Source organism: Delphinus delphis, chromosome 2 (assembly GCF_949987515.2).
Source record: "Delphinus delphis chromosome 2, mDelDel1.2, whole genome shotgun sequence".
Taxonomy (NCBI): domain Eukaryota; kingdom Metazoa; phylum Chordata; class Mammalia; order Artiodactyla; family Delphinidae; genus Delphinus; species Delphinus delphis.
The window spans coordinates 25,593,468-25,611,508 of NC_082684.1; the positions used below are offsets into that span (position 1 = coordinate 25,593,468).

The following is an 18,041-nucleotide window of genomic DNA, read 5'->3' on the forward strand; positions in this document are numbered from 1 at the left end:
ATTCTATCTCCTCATCCTCCATGGGCCTTGGAATTTCTGAATTTCATTTCTTTCCTTGAGTTACTGGTCCTTCTGTGACCTATCAAAACACTAATTACGCTTCCCCAAGAGTTTATCAGAACTCATTTGGCTGCAAGGAACAGAAAACTGAACTCAAAACATCTTAAACAAAAAGAGAATTTCCTGGCATAAATAACTGAAAAGTCCAGTGGTAGTCTAGCTTAGGACTCAAATATATCTCTCCACAATACTGGCTCCATTCACAGATGGGCTCTCCCCTCGTGGTGGCAAAATGGCTGCCAGCAGCTCTAAGCCAACATCTGATACTCTCAGCTAATCCAGCAGAAAAGACAGTGTCACAGGGGGGACACCCCCAAAAGTCCTGGAGCTGATTTAAGTTCACTGACCAGCACTGGCTTAGATACTCATCCTTGAATCAATCACTAGGGCCAGAGGAATGGACTACACTGATAGCCAAAGTCACATGCCCACCCTGAGGGTGGGGGGAGCTACACTCAAACCTCAAGGCATGTATATGAGATAGGAGTGGTTCCCCAAAGGAAAGTTTAGATGCTGCTCCCTAAAACAAGAATGGCTCCTGTGCTGCAAAATTAACATATGTCCACTACACCTCGACTCCTTGGTCAGAGTCAACTCAGTCCTGCCTCCTCCAGCCCATCGTCTGGACATCTGTACCAGCAGTGACTTCTTTCTGCTTCAGGCACAGGCAAGTTCACACCCGTCCTTTCTGGGCACCAGGAGTCTCGTTCTCCAAAGCACCTGGGTCCCGTCCCACGCCCTCACTGCCCAGCAAAGTGCCACCGTGCCCCTAGAAAACACACCTCCACGCTGGCTCCCACCCCCTCTCGAAGCAGAGCTGAGTCACTGCGATCCCAGCCAGCTGAGCACTAACCTTGAAAGTGCTTCTCGAAGTCACTGCCTGCCAAGCTCCTGGCTCTGGCGCACTCCGGGACCTGGGGACACTGGCTTAACAGGTGAGATAATTATGTTTTACCCGTCATTCACTTCTTTATCAGTCTCACAGACCAGAACAGATAAGTGCTCCGATGCAAGAAAACACTTCTGCGGTATTTACTTGTGCTCTTTAGTGCTGGCCGGCTCTCCCTTCCCAGGCACAACTCCCAGGGACCAGCCTGCACCCTGTTATCTGGTGCCAGTCACCACGCGCTGCTGCTCTCTTGTCAACTGCCAGACTGTACTTTCCTAACTGCATTCCCCCAAGCTTCTCCAGGACCTGCAGCACCACTGCTTTCCAGATGACTTACACATGAAGGGCAACTGTCTTCACGACATCCATCCCCCTGTCTGCTCTGCAGATTCCCCAAGGCAGAGGGCTTGCCCCTGTGCCCTGGCCTGGACCTCTCTGCAAAACGTGGCTCTGGTGGGTTCCAAGGCCCATAGCATTGGTTAGATGGAGAAAAGGGGGTAGGGAAAAGCAGGGGGCATTAGGTCTCAGAGACAAGGACTTTGAGATCTTCCAATACAAACTAACATTTCATTCATTCATTCATTCAACAAACCTTTATTTAGGAGCTACTGTGTCCTGGGTACTGTAGTAGGTGCTGCAGAAGGGAAGATACACAACATAGACCAAGTCTCTTTCCTCACGGAGCATACCTTCTAGTAGACATCTGACTTACTTTTGATACCTGTTTTATTTACATTTACATTCACAACACACTGTCTCAGATACTATCCATACCTCAGTAAGTGGTATAACTATCTGTAGTCCACAGACCCCAAAAGTTGGAATGACCTTCTCAAAGCCAAGGCACAAACTCAGGTCTTCTGACTACAAACCTTACTCTCTTTCTGGGGCCTCTCCCAAGGCAGGGAGCTAGCAGGGTACAGCCTGGCACTGAGACAGACATTAACTCAACTCAGTCCCAGGCATCACTGCTAGAGATAGGAGATGTAAAAAAGAGAGACCCATCCCTGATCTAAAAGAATTTATGGTCTAAAGAGAGAGAAAGACACATAACCAACTATCATCTATGACAGGAATAAAGAACGTAGAGTGGTTAAATCCAAATAGGAAGATCTCTCTGGAAAGATATACAAGAAATAATGATCACCTCCAGGCAGAAAAACTGGGTACCTGAGAAACAGGGATAGGAGGGTCATTTTTTATGTTCAAATAGTATATATTTTGAATTGTGTACCATTGAATTTACTTCTCATTAAATGACACTGTGAGGATGCAATCAGCCAAATGCTGAATGTAGGAAATTCCACAGGATAAATGATCTGGTTTCTTCAACAAGCAAATAGCTCCCCCAAAAAGCAGGGAGGGGAAATATTATAGACTTAAAAAGATTTAGGAAACATCAGCCAAACGTAATATATGAACCTTGTTTGGATCCAGATTTGAATCAACTTAAAAAAGAAATTTTGGGGACAACATGGAAGGTTTTTTTAAAAATAAATTTATTTATTTATTTTTGGCTGTGTTGGGTCTTTGTTGCTGCCCGCGGGCTTTCTCTAGTTGTGGCGAGCGGGGGCTACTCTTCCTTGCAGTGCACGGGCTTCTCATTGCGGTGGCTTCTCTTGTTGCGGAGCACGAGCTCTAGGCACACAGGCTTCAGCAGTTGTGGCATGCGGGCTCAGTAGTTGTGGCACACGGGCTCTAGAGCACAGGCTCAGTAGTTGTGGCTCACAGGCTCTAGAGCACAGGCTCAGTAGTTGTGGCTTATGGGCTCTAGAGCACAGGCTCAGTAATTGTGGCACACGGGCTTAGTTGCTCCGCGGCATGTGGGATCTTCCTGCACCAGGGCTCGAACCCCCATCCCCTGCATTGGCAGGCGGATTCTTAACCACTGCGCCACCAGGGAAGTCCCAAAAAGGAAGATTTGAATATGGACTAGCTACTAGAGGTTATTAAGGAATTATTATCAATTTTGTTAGGTATGATCATGGTACCGTAGTTAAGGTTTTTTTAAGGTCCTTATCTGCTAGAGATACATTCTGAAGTATTTACAAATGAAATAATATGATGCCAGAGATTTGTTTTTAAATATTTCAGCAAAAAATAATAATAAATAAATAAATGAATAAAGAAGTAAATGAAGGAATGAATAAATAAAGGGAAGAGTAGATGAAACAAGATTGGCAAAAGGTTGATAATTTCTGAAGCTGGATGACAGTTCCATAGGGGCTCATACTACTCTACCCTTATGGATGGTTGAAATTTCCATAATGAAAAGTTTAAATAAAAATTTAAAAATTAATTATTCCAGCCACCTAGGATGACTGAGGAGGTAAGTGTCACAGAGGAAAGGTATTTGAGCTGAGTCCTGAAGGATGACTAGGAATTTTCTAAGGGGCAAAGGGCCTTCCAGGCTGAGTAAAGATACACAGATCTATCACAAACCTCTCTCTGGGAGAACCAAAGTTATATACACTTGACCTCAAACTCAACTTACATCCCACACAAGTGCCCTCTTGCTTAATCCCCCAACTCTCTGGGACATGTAGACATAGCACCAAAATCAACCATCCTGTTCCGAATGAGAACAGAGTGTGTGGTCGGCAGCTCCACTCAGAGACCTACAATAGGCCCCGGCGTAGCCTTCAGAGGACAGGAAGGCAATTAACCTCTCTCAACTGGGTTTTGCCTGACAAGGCAGTTTAGAAGCCAGCTGAGTTATCTCAGGGACAGAGCCTTCATTCCTCCTGAGTCATCCCAGACGCGTGCCCTCCCCAGACATACACACCAGCCTCCCCAGCAGCACCTTATAGATTTATAACCTCAGTACTGGGGGGTCCAGCTTGACGGCAGCTTGGCAGCCCAGCCCATGGGCACTAAAACACGCCCCCTCCTTCCTCCCAAGCCCCCAGCCTCAAACCCTACACAGCCCCCGCCCACCTCCAGCTGCACTCAGGAAGCTTGCTGGCTTTGCAGTCACTTCAGGACTTATCCAGGCCTGGCCTAGCTCGGATGGGTCCCACAGGTCCCTTACCTTGGATCGAAGCTGCAAGTATTCCTCTGAACCATAGGGGACACTCCTCAAGGAGGTAAGATAGTCGTAACTGATGGCAGCTGTCTGTGAACCAAGGAAGAGGAAGGCTTAGCACCAGACATCAAATATTACTCCTCTGTCCAAGGCCTGCAGCTGCAGCCCCCTGACACAGGTGGTATGTCTAGAGAAGCAGTCCAACCTCTAAGAGGCCCTGCTCCCAGATTTCGATCTGGCTGGCTTCTTCCTGTCATTCAAGGCTCTGTACAAATGCTACCCCTGCAGAGACCCTCAATCTAAAGTTACCCCCATCCACCAGGAACTCCCAATTATTTATTATAGCAAACTACCATCCAAAATTACCTTGCTCATTTGTTTCCTTGTATATGGATGGTTTCCACTTCACTAGAAATTAAGCTCTATAAACTCAGGGGCATGTCCTTCCTGTTCATCATCGTATCCCCTGCACCTTTCACAGTGCCAGGCTACTCTTCATTGCGGTGCACGGGCTTCTCGTGGTGGCTTCTCTTGTTGTGGAGTACGGACTCTAGGCGTATGGGCTTCAGTAGTTGTGGCACGCGGGCTTGGTAGTTGTGGCTTGCAGGCTCTAGAGCGCAGGCTCAGTAGTCGTGGCGCACAGGCCTAGCTGCTTCACGGCATGTGGGATCTTCCCAGACTAGGGCTCGAACCCATGTCCCCCTGCATTGGTAGGCAGATTCTTAACCACTGTGCCACCAGGGAAGCCCTAGATTGTTTTTTTGACCCATTCATGTGAACACTCCTCAGCCAGAAGGTTCTTCAAAGCTGCACCTGTAGGGGCTTCCCTGGTGGCGCAGTGATTGGGAATCTGCCAGCTAATACAGAGGACATGGGTTCGAGCCCTGGTCTGGGAAGATACCACATGCCGCGGAGCAACTAGCCCCGTGAGCCACAACTACTGAGCCTGCGCGTCTGGAGCCTGTGCTCCACAACAAGAGAGGCCACGATAGTGAGAGGCCTGCGCACTGCGATGAACAGTGGCCCCCTCTCGCCACAACTGGAGAAAGCCCTCGCACAGAAACGAAGACCCAACACAGCAAAAATAAATAAATAAAATTTTAAAATATATACATTAAAAAAAAAAAGCTGCACCTGCATGGGACAGTTCGTTTCTACCCCTAAGACATATAAGATAATGCTGGGCCCAAAAAAGGCATTCGGCAAACACTTAGGAATCACTACATATGCCATGGCCTGTTTATCTATTTGCTAATCTGGAGTCTATGACCCAGTTTATGTTAAGGAGCAGGCAGTACATCTGAGCCAGGCTAGGAAGAAGACGGGACAACACTGAGTATTAAGGAAATGATTAGACAACAGCCCAGACAGACTGTGCATCAGAGTGTCTCTACACTGAGGGGAAGAAAGCATGGGCTCATCCTGCAGCAGAAAAAGGAGGAAAGAAAGCAGGATGCATGTGGCACTCTACCTACCAATGGAGCAATTATGTAGGGGTGCCTGGAACAGCCACTTTCAGCAGAGTTAAAGAGGATGCGATCACACCGGAACGATGTTCCTGAACCACTGCAGAAAGCCTCTAACAGTCAAATATTCAATTCAGATTCTGCTAGTTTGGAGCTTGGAGGGGATCGGCAAAGTTCTTCGAGGCATAGATACTCAGAGCATGAGCCCTGCATCACGAACCATTCACGAGCTCACTGGAGGCAGCCCAAGTTTTCTGGTAGAATTTACTCAAAGCTGCAAAGCTCTCTTTCCATGTGTTTCCTGAGAAGACCGCCTCCTGAGTCTGTCACTAAAATAAGGTAAGGAGGTTCTGTAAAGGTAAAGGCTTCAGAACAGAGACCCCATGCAATACCACTCTGTTTAACTTCAGGATGCCAGAGGCTGTGTGAACAGGGATACAGGCACACAGGGGTGCACACCCATGCCTGTGCAACTGTGTGGTGGGAGCTTCACACGTGTAAGGTACATGTGAATCTCCACATATGTGTGACTGGCAGGTACATCTGCTACATGTATGAACACCTGCAAGTAATACTGCAGTTCCTCTGCCCCTCCCAAAAGGTGAAGAACCTACCGTGGCAACTGCTCTGCCCACCCTGACAGCGCCAAAGTCGTTGAGGTCCAAGTACTTGCTGCTGTAGAGGTAGACGCCAGAGGCGGCAAGAGCCATGCTGGTCCACGAAGCAAGCTTGAGAGCCCTCCGGGCCATGTCCCCAGACCCTGAAGAAGGAAAGCAGAGGAAGAGGAGCAGTTAAGAGTTTCCCAGGTGGTCAAATTAAAATCCGGGCTCTGCCACTTAGACTGCATGATCTTCAGTCATTTCCTCAATCTCGCTGCACCTGTGTTTCCTCATTTGTAAAACAGGAGGATACCTACCTCAAAAGCTGTTGGGATAAGATGAGATCGTGTATGTGAAATGCTTAGCACAGTACCCAGCATAAGTCAACTGTCAAGTCATTCTTCCTTCAACAGTACCAGGCACTGTTCTAGGCACTAGGGAGAGAGCCAAGAAAACAGACAACGTTCTTACAGTCTAGAGGGGATGACAGATCACAAGCAAACAGACATGTATTAGAATAGCAGCAGGTATTCAGTGCTGAGAAGAAAATCAAAGTGGGTAAGAGGAAGGATGACGAATATGTGGTGAAGGATGCTGTTTTAGATAAGAGAAGCGAGTGCGTGTTAACGACTCTTACGGAAACTATGACTGGACCACTAAGCACACGAAGGTGTCATTAGCCCCCTGTGCCCAGGTCAGAAGTAACCACAGCCAAGATGGCAGCTGGTCAGAGCAGCCAGGTAAGCCCTCCACATCTGACTGATTTTCAAAATATTTATTTTAATTAGAATAGACAGCCCCTTTTCTAGACTGTAAGCTCCTTGAGGGCAAACACCATGGCTGTTACTACTTGTCCACTCACAGCCCTCCAGGCTGCTTTCTGGTTAGGGGCTCAAGGTCCACCTGCTGATTTGCTCCGTTTCACCAAACTCACACTCCCATTCAGTGGGACCAAGTGGGCTCCCGGCTCCCTTTCCCCACCCTACTTGTACTGCTCAGCGTGCCAGGTGGCTGCACAGACAGTCTTTGGGGCCACTGTAGCCAGTGGGCAGATTCCCCTTCAATTCCTAGGAATTCTATATCAGAATAAAGTCCTTGACCGCAGCTGCAGCTGCCAGTGGAGAAGTCCCACCCAGAAGGGCCACCATCAAGCCACCTGCAGCTGCAAACCCGGCACAAATGCAGCAGGAAAATTTAGGTCATCACCCTGTTTGCTTCTGCCCTGGACTCAGTCTGTGACCATCCCCTCCCTGCTCTGTGCCTCTGTTTCCCCTTTGTATGGAAACAATTGCTCCAAACAGCCTTGTCTGCATTTTCTTTAAAGTCTATCTTGACTCATGCCTCATAATATAGTCACAGATTTTTTTTAAGTATCCACAGGGACATATTTTTCCATTCTTTTACTTTCAACTTACACTTTATACTGTTTCTCTAAATAGCATATAGTTGATTTTGTTTGCATTTAACAGAATCACTTATGTATTTGGATTTAATTTTACCATCTTCTGTGCTTTCTATATTCCTACCTGTTCTGTTTCTTTTTCTCTCCTTTCTTGACTTTTCTGGACCCAGTTCTTTTTATAATCCCATTGTTTTTCCCTTTGCAGTGTTTTTTCCTAGCCAGCATTTCTAAAGTGTGGTCAGAGGAACTCTTAAAAAAAATAAATATCTATCTGGGTGCCATTTCAAAAATGTAGATTTCTACTAGACTCACGGACATAGAAAGCAAGCTTATGATTACCAAAGGGGAAAGTGGGGGAAGGGATAAATTGGGAATGTGAGATTAACAGATACACGCTACTATATATAAAATAGATAAACAACAAGGACCTACTGTAAAGCATAGGGAACTATATTCAATATCTTATAATAACCTATAATGGAAAAGAATGTGAAAAATAATATATATGTATAACTGAATCACTTTGCTATACACCTGAAACACTGTAAATCAACTATACTCCAAAAAAATAATAATAATGATAATGATGTAGTAAAGTAAAAAAAAAAAAAAAAAAAAAGTGCAGATTTCTGAAGTTCACCCCTTGGCCCACTGAATCATCAAAGCTGGGGGTAGGACTCAGGAATCTGCATTTTAATAGGAAATATATTGGGTTATTTTTATGCAAAGTTTGAGAACCACTCTTCTAAATATTTCATTTTTAATAAAGAGAGGCTTCACATGTTCAAATTCATCAGTGAAACCATGCCCCCTTCCAAGTTTATCCTACCCACTCACAACCCCAGATGACTGCATTCACCCAACAAGGATGACTGCAGCAATTTTTTTTTTTTTTTTTTTTTTTGGCTGCATTGGATCTTCGTTGCTGCACGCGGGCTTTCTCTAGTTGCAGTGAGTGGGGGCTTCTCATTGCGGTGGCTTCTCTTGTTGCAGAGCACGGGCTCCAGGCACATGGGTTTCAGTAGTTGTGGCATGTGGGCTCAGCAGTTGTGGCTCGCGGGCTCTAGATCTAAGGCTCAGTAGTTGTGGTGCATGGGTTTAGCTGCTCCGCGACATGTGAGATCTTCCTGGACCAGGGCTTGAACCCGTGTCCCCTGCATCAGCAGATGGATTCTTAACCACTGCGCCACCAAGGAAGTCCCATGCAAGCAATTTTTTTTTTTTTTTTTTTTTTTTTGCGGTACGCGGGCCTCTCACTGTTGTGGCCTCTCCTGTTGCGGAGCACAGGCTCTGGACGCACAGGCTCAGCGGCCATGGCTCACGGGCACAGCCGCTCCGCGGCATGTGGGATCTTCCCAGACCGGGGCACGAACCCATGTCCCCTGCATCGGCAGGCGGATTCTCAACCACTGCGCCACCAGGGAAGCCCAGCAAGCAATTATTTTTAAGGGGATAATTTAAGAAACTCATTTCTTTCACTAAAAGCAAATGCTCTGGCCCAACTCCTGGGAGCAGTTCCTAACTCTGCAAGAAAGGGGTTTATAAACAAAAAGAATAAATTAAACCTTGCTTTGCAGTGTCCCCTTTCTTTACATCTTCTTTGTTTTATGAAAACTTCCTTACCCCATCCCTCGTTCCTTTCAGATGAGAGAGAGCACAGTGGTTGAGAATGAGCACTCCAGAATCCAGTGGGCCTGAGTTTGAGTCCCGACACCATCACTTACACATTGGGTAAGCAGGGGCAGACTGCTAACTCTCTCTCAATCCCATGACCTTGTCTGTAACATGGGGATGATCATAGCAGTGCCTACTTGATGAGTTGGTGAGGAATAAGGAAATCATGCAAAATGTTTAGCAAGGTGCCACCTACACAGTAAGAACACAGTAGCAATTACTATTGTTAGGGAGCCTTGGACCAAAACCGCCCACCCTGGCCAGGCACGGTAATAACCACTTGCATGAGTTGTCTCACAACAGGAGGTCCCAATAAGGAGCAGGATACTGACAAGCTGCCACCAAAGAAGAATTGGGGAGGGGCCAAGAGAAGGGAGGAGACCCGCGCCCATAATACGTCCTGCCAACCTCCCAGAAACCCTCACGCGGGAAACCATCTTGGCTGAGAGATGCACGTGCCACCAGGAAGGACTCTGAGTCAGACCAAATATGAGCACAAAGATGATTGGCCAGAGACTACCCGGAAGGCTAAAACCCACCCCCACCCCACCCCCCCGCGCCATAAAACGTGAGACCGCGAGCCACGTGGCAGAGCAGTCCTCCTGGGTTCCCTTTCCCTGCTATTCTCCGTTGGAGTGTCCCTTCTCAATAAAGCCCTTTGTTTTGTCAGTCTCCTTGGACAATTTATTTCCGAGTTAGACAAGAGCCCACGCCCGGACCCTAGAAGGGGTCCCCCTCCAGTAACAGTATTACCACCACCGCCATTGTGGTTGTTGTTATTCTGTCTTCACCCAATGCCAGGCTTAGTAAAGGATCTTGTTACTCCCCTATCAACTTCTGCACGCCCCACTTCTAGCATCTTGGCAGTCCCCCACCTAGCCCTACCTTTTCGTCTTGCTCTCTACACCCTCAGCCTGTAGTATTTTCTATCGAAAGGGGCAGCACGCTCAATGTCCCCTCCACCTTGTTTCTGCCAAGACACAGGTTGCCAGTTGGACCCGGACGCAGGCCTTAAATTAGGCTGAGTGCCCTCAACTCCTCACACACCTTCCTCCTTCAAGATCATCAGTTCGAAAAGGTCCATGAGGGGTGATCCAGGGACCTTCCTTGTGGGGCCTGCAGAAAAGCCCACACTAAGAAGGCAGTACAGAGCAACCGGTGGTCAGGAACTCAGCCTCTGGAGCCGGGAAGAGCCTCGGCTCTACTGCTCACCAGCTGTGTGACCGTGAGCAAACCACAACCTCTTAGAGCCTCCATTTACAAAAGGGGCTCTTGATAGTACCTACCTCATAGGGTCATTGTGGGAATTAAATGAGATGCTGCTTTAACAGAATGCCTACCATGCTCAGTAAATGAGACTTCTTCTCCTTATTGTTATTTTAAACTTCATTTCTTCTTCTCTGAAAAGCTGAAGAGCTTATATAGAAGAACTCCTAGCACTCAGGGACCAGAATTCAGCGCAACCTTGTACAATTAATAAAGGAGGTGGGAGAAACCCATCACATCTTGCCTGAACCATTCAACCATTCCCCATTCCAAACACTTCCCCACATCCCAGCCAACCTTCACTCTGCCACACAAGTCATCATCATCCTAACCCACAAGTGCATTCTTAACACTCTTACCTACCCACTCTCTATCAAAAAGTCCAAATTCTCTAGCAAGGCATTCAAGGCCCACCCCATTCTCATCCCAACCCACCTTTCCAGCTTCATCTCCCAAAATATCCCCCCACACTCAATCCCGCATTATCCCTCTATGAAGTTTTGTCAGCCAATCAGAGTTCCTTGCTCCTACCTCTCTGGTCTCATTGTACACTGATTTTACCTCTAATAATCTGGCCCTATATCTGCCTCTTCCACTAAATGCAAAGGGCAGAATTCACTAATAAATAATAAGTGAGTAAATAAGTCTGCTAAAAAAAAAAAAAAGAGACTGAATGAATGAATGAGAGAGTGAAACTTTCTCCAGTCTATTCTCAACATGGAAACAAGTCAAACTCTGCATTCCTCTGCTCTAAACTCTCCAATGGCTCCCACCTCACTCAAAGTGAGACAGGAGGGAAGGGGACAGGGCACAACCTTTAAAAGAATGACACAGGGCTTCCCTGGTGGCACAGTGGTTGAGAGTCCGCCTGCCGATGCAGGGGACACGGGTTCGTGACCCGGTCCGGGAAGATCCCACATGCCGCGGAGCGGCTGGGCCCGTGAGCCATGGCCGCTGACCCTGCGCGTCCGGAGCCTGTGCTCCGCAATGGGAAAGGCCACAACAGAGACAGGCCCGTGTACTGCAAAAAAAAAAAGAATGACACAGCCATTGAGGATATGACATCAACTAGTTAGAACCAATTAGGCCCAAGATGGCAGAAGATTCGACTTCCAGTGGACCTCGAGCCTCATCATATGCTCATTGTGATACATTAGCTAAATGACACACCCAAAGGCGCCATGACAGTTCAGAAGCTGATCACAAACGGCCAAAAAGTGAGTGATGATCTAATTCCTGGAAATCCCCCCCCTTCCCCGAAATGACTGGAATAATCCTCCCACTTACTGGCCTATGAAATTACTCAGCCCATAAAAACTAACCACCCCATATTTCAGGGTCTCTCGCCTTCTGAGACGGCCCACAATCTGTCTATGGAGTGTGTATCTCACTAAATAAACCTGCTTTCCCACTTAGTTCTCAGGCCAGAGCCCCCTTGCCTGCCTGCTTATATTCCTCACAAGTGTCCTATATTAATGAATCTACTTCTTGCCTAACACTTTGCCTCTCACTGAATTCCTTCTGCACTGAGACATAAAGAACCTGAGCTTCAGTAAGTCCTGACACCAGGTGAGTGACTTTAATTAAAAGACAGTGGGTTCGAGTCCCAGCCCGTGGGTTCGAGTCCCAATAGGAGTTTTGGCTGGATTCGAATCCCATCTGAGGTGCAATTGGGTTCGAGTCCCAATCTGAGGTATGTGGTTTCAAAGGAGCCAAGGCCTTGGCGTGACCTGAGAGGGCCTTCTTGATCTGACTCCCCAGTTCCCTCCAGGGTTTCAGGCCATTCCACTGTCTCCCCTTGCTCACTTCACCCCAAAGCCACCAGCCTCCCTGCTATTCCTCCAACACGCCAGGCACATTCCAGCCTCAATGCTTTTGCACTTGCTATTCTCTCTGCCTAGAATAGGGCTCAGCGAACTTTTTCTGTAAAGGACCATATAGAAATATTTTTGGCTTTGCAGGCTATAACATCTCTGTTAGAACTACTCAACTCCGGCATTGTAGTGCAAAGCAAAAGACAGCCATAGACACTATGTAAAGTAATGGGTGTGGTCAGATTTGGCCTGCAGGCTATGGTTGGCCATAACCTTGCTTAGCACATGGAATAGGTCCTCCAAAAGTATTTACTGAATGAATGAATTAATGAATGGGTAAACTATACCCTATGAGACCTGTACAGAGTCAGTAACAACACAGATTCCCAGGTGAGAATCACAAACTGGAGCTGCCAATTTGACAGCCATCCTCCTCCAGTCACCCCCAACATCCCTCCCAGACTTCCCTCCCCGAACCCCATCCTCCTCAGGTTGCACCATCCTCCAGGCCTGTCCCTCTAGGTAATGAGGCCACCCCAGCCTTAAGCCCACCTCTGAGTGGGGAAGCAGTAGCAAAGCAGACACAACTCCCAAGACCCAGTTTTCATGCAAACGTCCTCAGTAATAAAAGAGGTGGAAATTGAAAAACATAAAATAGATGATATAGGAGTCAAACTGTGTCTAAATAGACTGGAGCTGGAGTTTCCCATAAGGTGTCAGTGAGTCTTTAACATGTCAATGAGTTGCTTTCCTCGGGGTAGCAATTTTAAAAGACCCTGTCAGCCGTGAAATACTCTGTCAATGAAAAACCCCTTTCATTATTAAATCTTTTGCAAATGAATCACCTGCCCTGTTCTGTTTACTTGCGTTTTTTGACTTTCACCTGAGTTGTTTCTCATAACAGCACATCCTTTTTTTTTGGTTGGGGGTGGGAGGGGGAGGTGCCTGGGGCCACTGGACCCTAAAACCTAACCATTAGATAATAATATTAGCAATAACTGACCTTTACACAGCCCTTTGCACTCATTATCTCATTAGTTATTCCACACAACCCAGTGAGGTAGACAGATATTACTACCATCCCCAGGTATAAATCAGGAAACCAAGGAGCAGAGAGGGTGAGTGATTTGCCCCAGGTGGCTCAGCTGGTAAATGGCAGAGTAGACCTTCAGCCCTTTCTCTTTATGGCACGTGACCTTCCTGACAGGGACTCGCAGACCTCCAATCCCCAACATTCTTAACCCCATTCTCAAGTAACTGCATCAGTCACTATGATTTCTGACCCTCTACCACCCCCAAACAGTGCCAGGCACAGGGAAGACACTGCTTGGCACCCTGGAAGTCAACAGCATGTCACACATCAACCAAAGCACCTCACTAGAAACCACCAATTCCAGGCTATGAAACATTTAGGAGAGCTGTGTTATTGTCAAATCAAGGATGAGCATGGAATCCATCTCGCTGGACCACAGGAAACATACTAGCAAGCATTGAGACAAGGCAAGAGGAGAGTCTGGGAAGTTCTACAAATTAAAAGTTGATGGTCAAATGAAATTCCACCCTCTGTGCAGAACTAAACAGAGAACCAAGCACTTACTGTTCACAGGGCTAGGCCTTTTCAGCTACTATCCACCTGCTGCCTCCTCCCCAGGCCACATTACAGGACAGTAAGCCTAGAATCACCACTCCCTGTTTGCTGCACAGGTGAGAATGGCCACAGAGGAAAGAATTTAGGGCTCCAATCCCATTAATCCCATAAAGTGACCACAGCTCCTCCTCCCATTTCCTAGAGAGACCGTTAGACAAACGAGCAGTATTTCTTTTGGTCTGCTCCCAAGACTGGAAAAGACCCAATAATACATTTGGAGACAGTGATCTGGTTTTCAGGGAAAATTGGTTACTGATGTAGATAAAAAGCAACCAAGTTGGATGATACCATCATGTCTCATATCAATGCTGAGGGATCATCTAGTTGACCTGAGCAGGTTTATAGCCTGCCCTGCCCTGCCCTGTAGATAGGAATGTAATCCAAATGTAATCACTCTCTTTCCTAGTGTTTGATGCCCAGAAGGTGATTCAGTCAATATTGATTAAAGGAATCCCCAACTGATGCCGAAGTCCCAGAGTAGACAGGAAAAATAAATCTCATCCAGGCAAGGAATAGAATTCTCCACTTACTTCATCCAGAGATAGGGGGACTCAGGGAGAACAGTGGAAAACCAAGCACAAAGCGTGAGTAGCAGGTAAGAGGAGAAGAGTGAGTGAGATTGTAAGCAGAAATGTACGGTGCCAAGTGCTTAAACATCTCATGTAACTCTCACAACTACATCCTGGGGTGCATCCTATTACAGCTTCATTCTACAGATCAGAAAGCTGAGTTTTAGAAAAGGTAAAAAACTTGGCTGGGAAGCTAAGTGATGCAGCCAGAACTTGAATACAGGTGTGTCTGCTCCAGCCAAGAGAGCGCAAGGCGGACGAGAACAGGGCTTGCTGGGCCCTGAGGTGGGTCCCTGAAGTGCCTCTGATGTAGATAGCTAAACTGAGATGGCTTATTCAGTGAGTTGGGTGGAAGTGGCGGGGGGGGGGGGGGCAATGCATGAACCAAGCACTATTCTTGTCTTATAGGTCCCTTGTGTGACAAGAAAATAAGTGTATATCAGAAAGGGAAAAAATGTAAACTCTCCCAGCAGAGGTCAAAGTTTACATCCTGAGGGCTGCTGAGAAATGGCCAAAGATGCAATATGATGTAACCCAGGAAAATTGACACAAGTGTAGACTACATGAAAATCTGTATATAATGTGGGGGAAGAAACAGTGAAAAAGTAATATGTACATGCTTACTAACGCTACCGAAGTTAAACTGGCAAGACAGAACAGAAAGGCCCAGGACCAGGAGTGACGAGTTGGTGCTTTAAGTTCACAGGAATTTTTCCTACAAAACAGTGATACTCCAAAGTATGTTCCCAGACCAGCAGTATCCGTATATCCTAGGAGCATGTTAGAAATGCAAATGCTCGCTCCCCACCCCAGACCTACTAAATCAGAAACTTGGGGGATGGGGTCCAGGTTTCTGTGTTGCAACAAGCCCTCCAGGTGATTCTGATGCACGCTAAAGTTTGAGAACTACTGCTTAAAGAAAACGTGTGAAGGCACACATAAAGTCTAATTCACTTTCAACTCCGCAAATATTTCCTGAGCAGCCACTAAGTGCTAAGGATCATGGAGGTGATCAATAAGTACTTGTTGAATCGAATGACTTCATAGTTAGTAGAAAGGAAATGCCACTTAACCTGGGGAGAGAGCTGTACTAGGCGTCTTCTATAGGCTGCTCTCCATATAGCGCTGTCATCAGCACACGTTTACTGTGAGATCCGGAAGCTCAGGGCCCCACCAAGTGCTATAGATACGGCGCGCTCCGGGATCGCGCAGGCCCCTGCGGAGGGCAAGGATACCTGCGCGCCCCTGCTCTGATCCAGCCTGCGCTCCAGCCCCGGACACCTGCGCCTAGGAGCCCACAGACCACCAAGGCTGAGGAGGTCTGGGTGAGCCACCTGCTGCCTCCCTCCAGCTCCAGCTCTGCCTACACGCAGGACTGCGCCACGCTTCCACCCAATGGTGAGCCAGGCTGGAGAGTCGCGGCAGAGGTGATGGGGCACTGCCAGTCACCCGAGTCACGTGGCCGCGCGCCGGGCCCCGGATGATAAGGTCACCGGCCCAGGGTTCCCTCCCGGCTGGAGGCCCCAGCAGAGGCGGGCGCCGGGCGCGTCCATACTGGCTTACCCGCGCCCCGCGGCCCTGGCAGCACGGGCTTTGCGCGGGCCTCCGAGGAGCTGCCCCTACTCACCCCGTGGCAAACAGAGACGCGGCGCCCGGCTTCCAGCAGCAGCCTGGTGGCGGGAGTTCGCGGGGAACTTTGCTTGCCGCCACCTCCGGATTGCTCTTAGTGAAGCCGGGGCGCCGCGCGGCCTGCCGGGAGTTGTAGTTCTTGGTTCCCTAAGCCGCGGGGACAAGGGCCAAAGAACAGCCGCGGTCGCCCTGGACCGCTCCACCTAGGGAGGCAGAGGGGTCACAGACACTTGACCTGTCAGATAGCCTGTTTCTTTGCCTGCGCTGCGGCCAGGATCCTTCCTGAAAACTTATTTTCAAGAAGCTATCCAAATTGGTCATAGATTTATGTTCAGTAGGAGGATGGAGTCGTGGGTTTGTGTATTACAACAGGCAAAGAAGAATTTTACTGACAGTTGCTGAATAGTAAGAAAGTGCTGATCGATCTTAGTCATTTTATCCCCCATTCATTCATTGACCTCTATTTACTGAATGTTTGTTTATAAGATGTACTTTGGAGACAATCATCAGACCTTCATTCCTTCTACAAACATCTCTTGAGCTACTTCGTGGGGGAACAGAGATGGGGTGGAAGATTGATCTATCAATTCAATGCAATTCTAATAAACTTTCCAACAGGATTTTCTCTGGACGTTTACAAGCTAAGCTAAAATTTACATGGAAAAACAAAGGACAAAGCATAGCCTAAACACTCTTGAAGAAGAGTAAAATGTTTCAAGGGCTTACCCTTACATATATCAACATTTATTATGAAGCTATAAAAATTAAGACTATGGGATATTAGTATAGGGATAGGCAGAGAGGGAAAATAAAACAGCCTAGAGAGCCCAAAAACAATCCAGGCACATGTGGAATCTTGATACATGACAGAGCTGGCATATGAGCTGAACCAACTGGTTCTCTGTTGGGCCCCTAACACAAAAAATTAATTCCAAATAGATTAAAGAATTTTAAAGGAAAAAGTAAAATCAGAACTTTTGAAGGAAAATTTCCTACTATCTCAGGGAAGGGTTTATTAAATGACATCAGAAAAACGGTATGGAAAACTTTGATAAATTTGGATTACGTTAAAGTTAAGAACTTCCTCATCAAAAGGCATGAGGAAAAATACAAGCCACTAACTGGGAGAAGACACTTGCAGTACAGGGCTACAGTACAGAGCTAGCAGTATTATAGAGTTGCATAATACAGCTGCCACCACCTCGAGTTTGCAATGTATAAGTGTTAAGATGAAAACAAAGGAATAATTTCTGGGCTTCCCTGGTGGTGCAGCGGTTAAGAATCCAGCGGCCAATGCAGGGGACACAGGTTCGAGTCCTGGTCCAGGAAGATCCCACGTGCCGCGGAGCAACTAAAAGCCCATGCACCACAACTACTGAGCCCACGTGCCACAACTACTGAAGCCCATGCACCTAGAGCCCATGCTCCACAATAAGAGAAGCCACTGCAATGAGAAGCCCGAGCACCTCAGGGAAGAGTAGCCCCCGCTCGCCACAACTAGAGAAAGCCTGTGCACAGCAATGAAGACCCAATGCAGCCAAAAATAAATTAATTAATTAAATTAATATTTTTTTAAAAAGGAATAATTTCTAAATGGTGTGAATAGTGTTAGAATAGAGGTATGAACAAAGTGGTATAGGAACATAAAGAAGGGAGCATTAATTTTTCCCAGGAGATTTTGAAATGCTTTGTAAACTCAGACATGACTTACAGGCTGAGAATCAAAGGTTGAACAGGGGCTCCCTGGGAGAAGGGTGTTGGGGAGCAGACCAAGCATAGGAAAGTTCATATAAAAAAGCATAAAGATGAAGAATACAGTAAAAGACATTTAAATTAAAATGGAAGATTTTAAACCACAGAGAGAGAAAATATATTAAAAACTTAATACGGTTACTCTAATTGGACATTAACTTTAACTATGAAATTGTTACCAGCAGGCTAGCAGCTAACCCTGAAGAATGGGAATGGGGGAGGTGGGTCTGGAGTACTTTCAGTTTATA

At 47.0% G+C, this 18,041-nt stretch overlaps 1 protein-coding gene across 5 annotated transcripts in view; it reads right to left on the reverse strand.

Moving 5' to 3' along the window:
• Positions 1-16,120, reverse strand: part of ADCK1 (aarF domain containing kinase 1) — a 114,015-nt gene extending 97,895 nt beyond the window's left edge. The window contains exons 1-3 of one of the 5 annotated variants that reach the window (XM_060004121.1): positions 16,040-16,120; positions 6,055-6,200; positions 3,981-4,064 (exon numbers count right to left, since the gene is read on the reverse strand). In XM_060004121.1, coding sequence (XP_059860104.1) covers positions 3,981-4,064; positions 6,055-6,189 — 219 coding nt within the window. In that variant the 5' untranslated portion in view covers positions 6,190-6,200; positions 16,040-16,120. Of the gene's footprint in view, positions 1-3,980; positions 4,065-6,054; positions 6,201-15,485; positions 15,735-15,779; positions 15,828-16,039 lie in introns of those variants that run through there. The other 4 variants (XM_060004122.1, XM_060004120.1, XM_069540413.1 and 1 more) reach the window with 4 other exon arrangements.
• Positions 16,121-18,041: the final 1,921 nt, after the last annotated feature.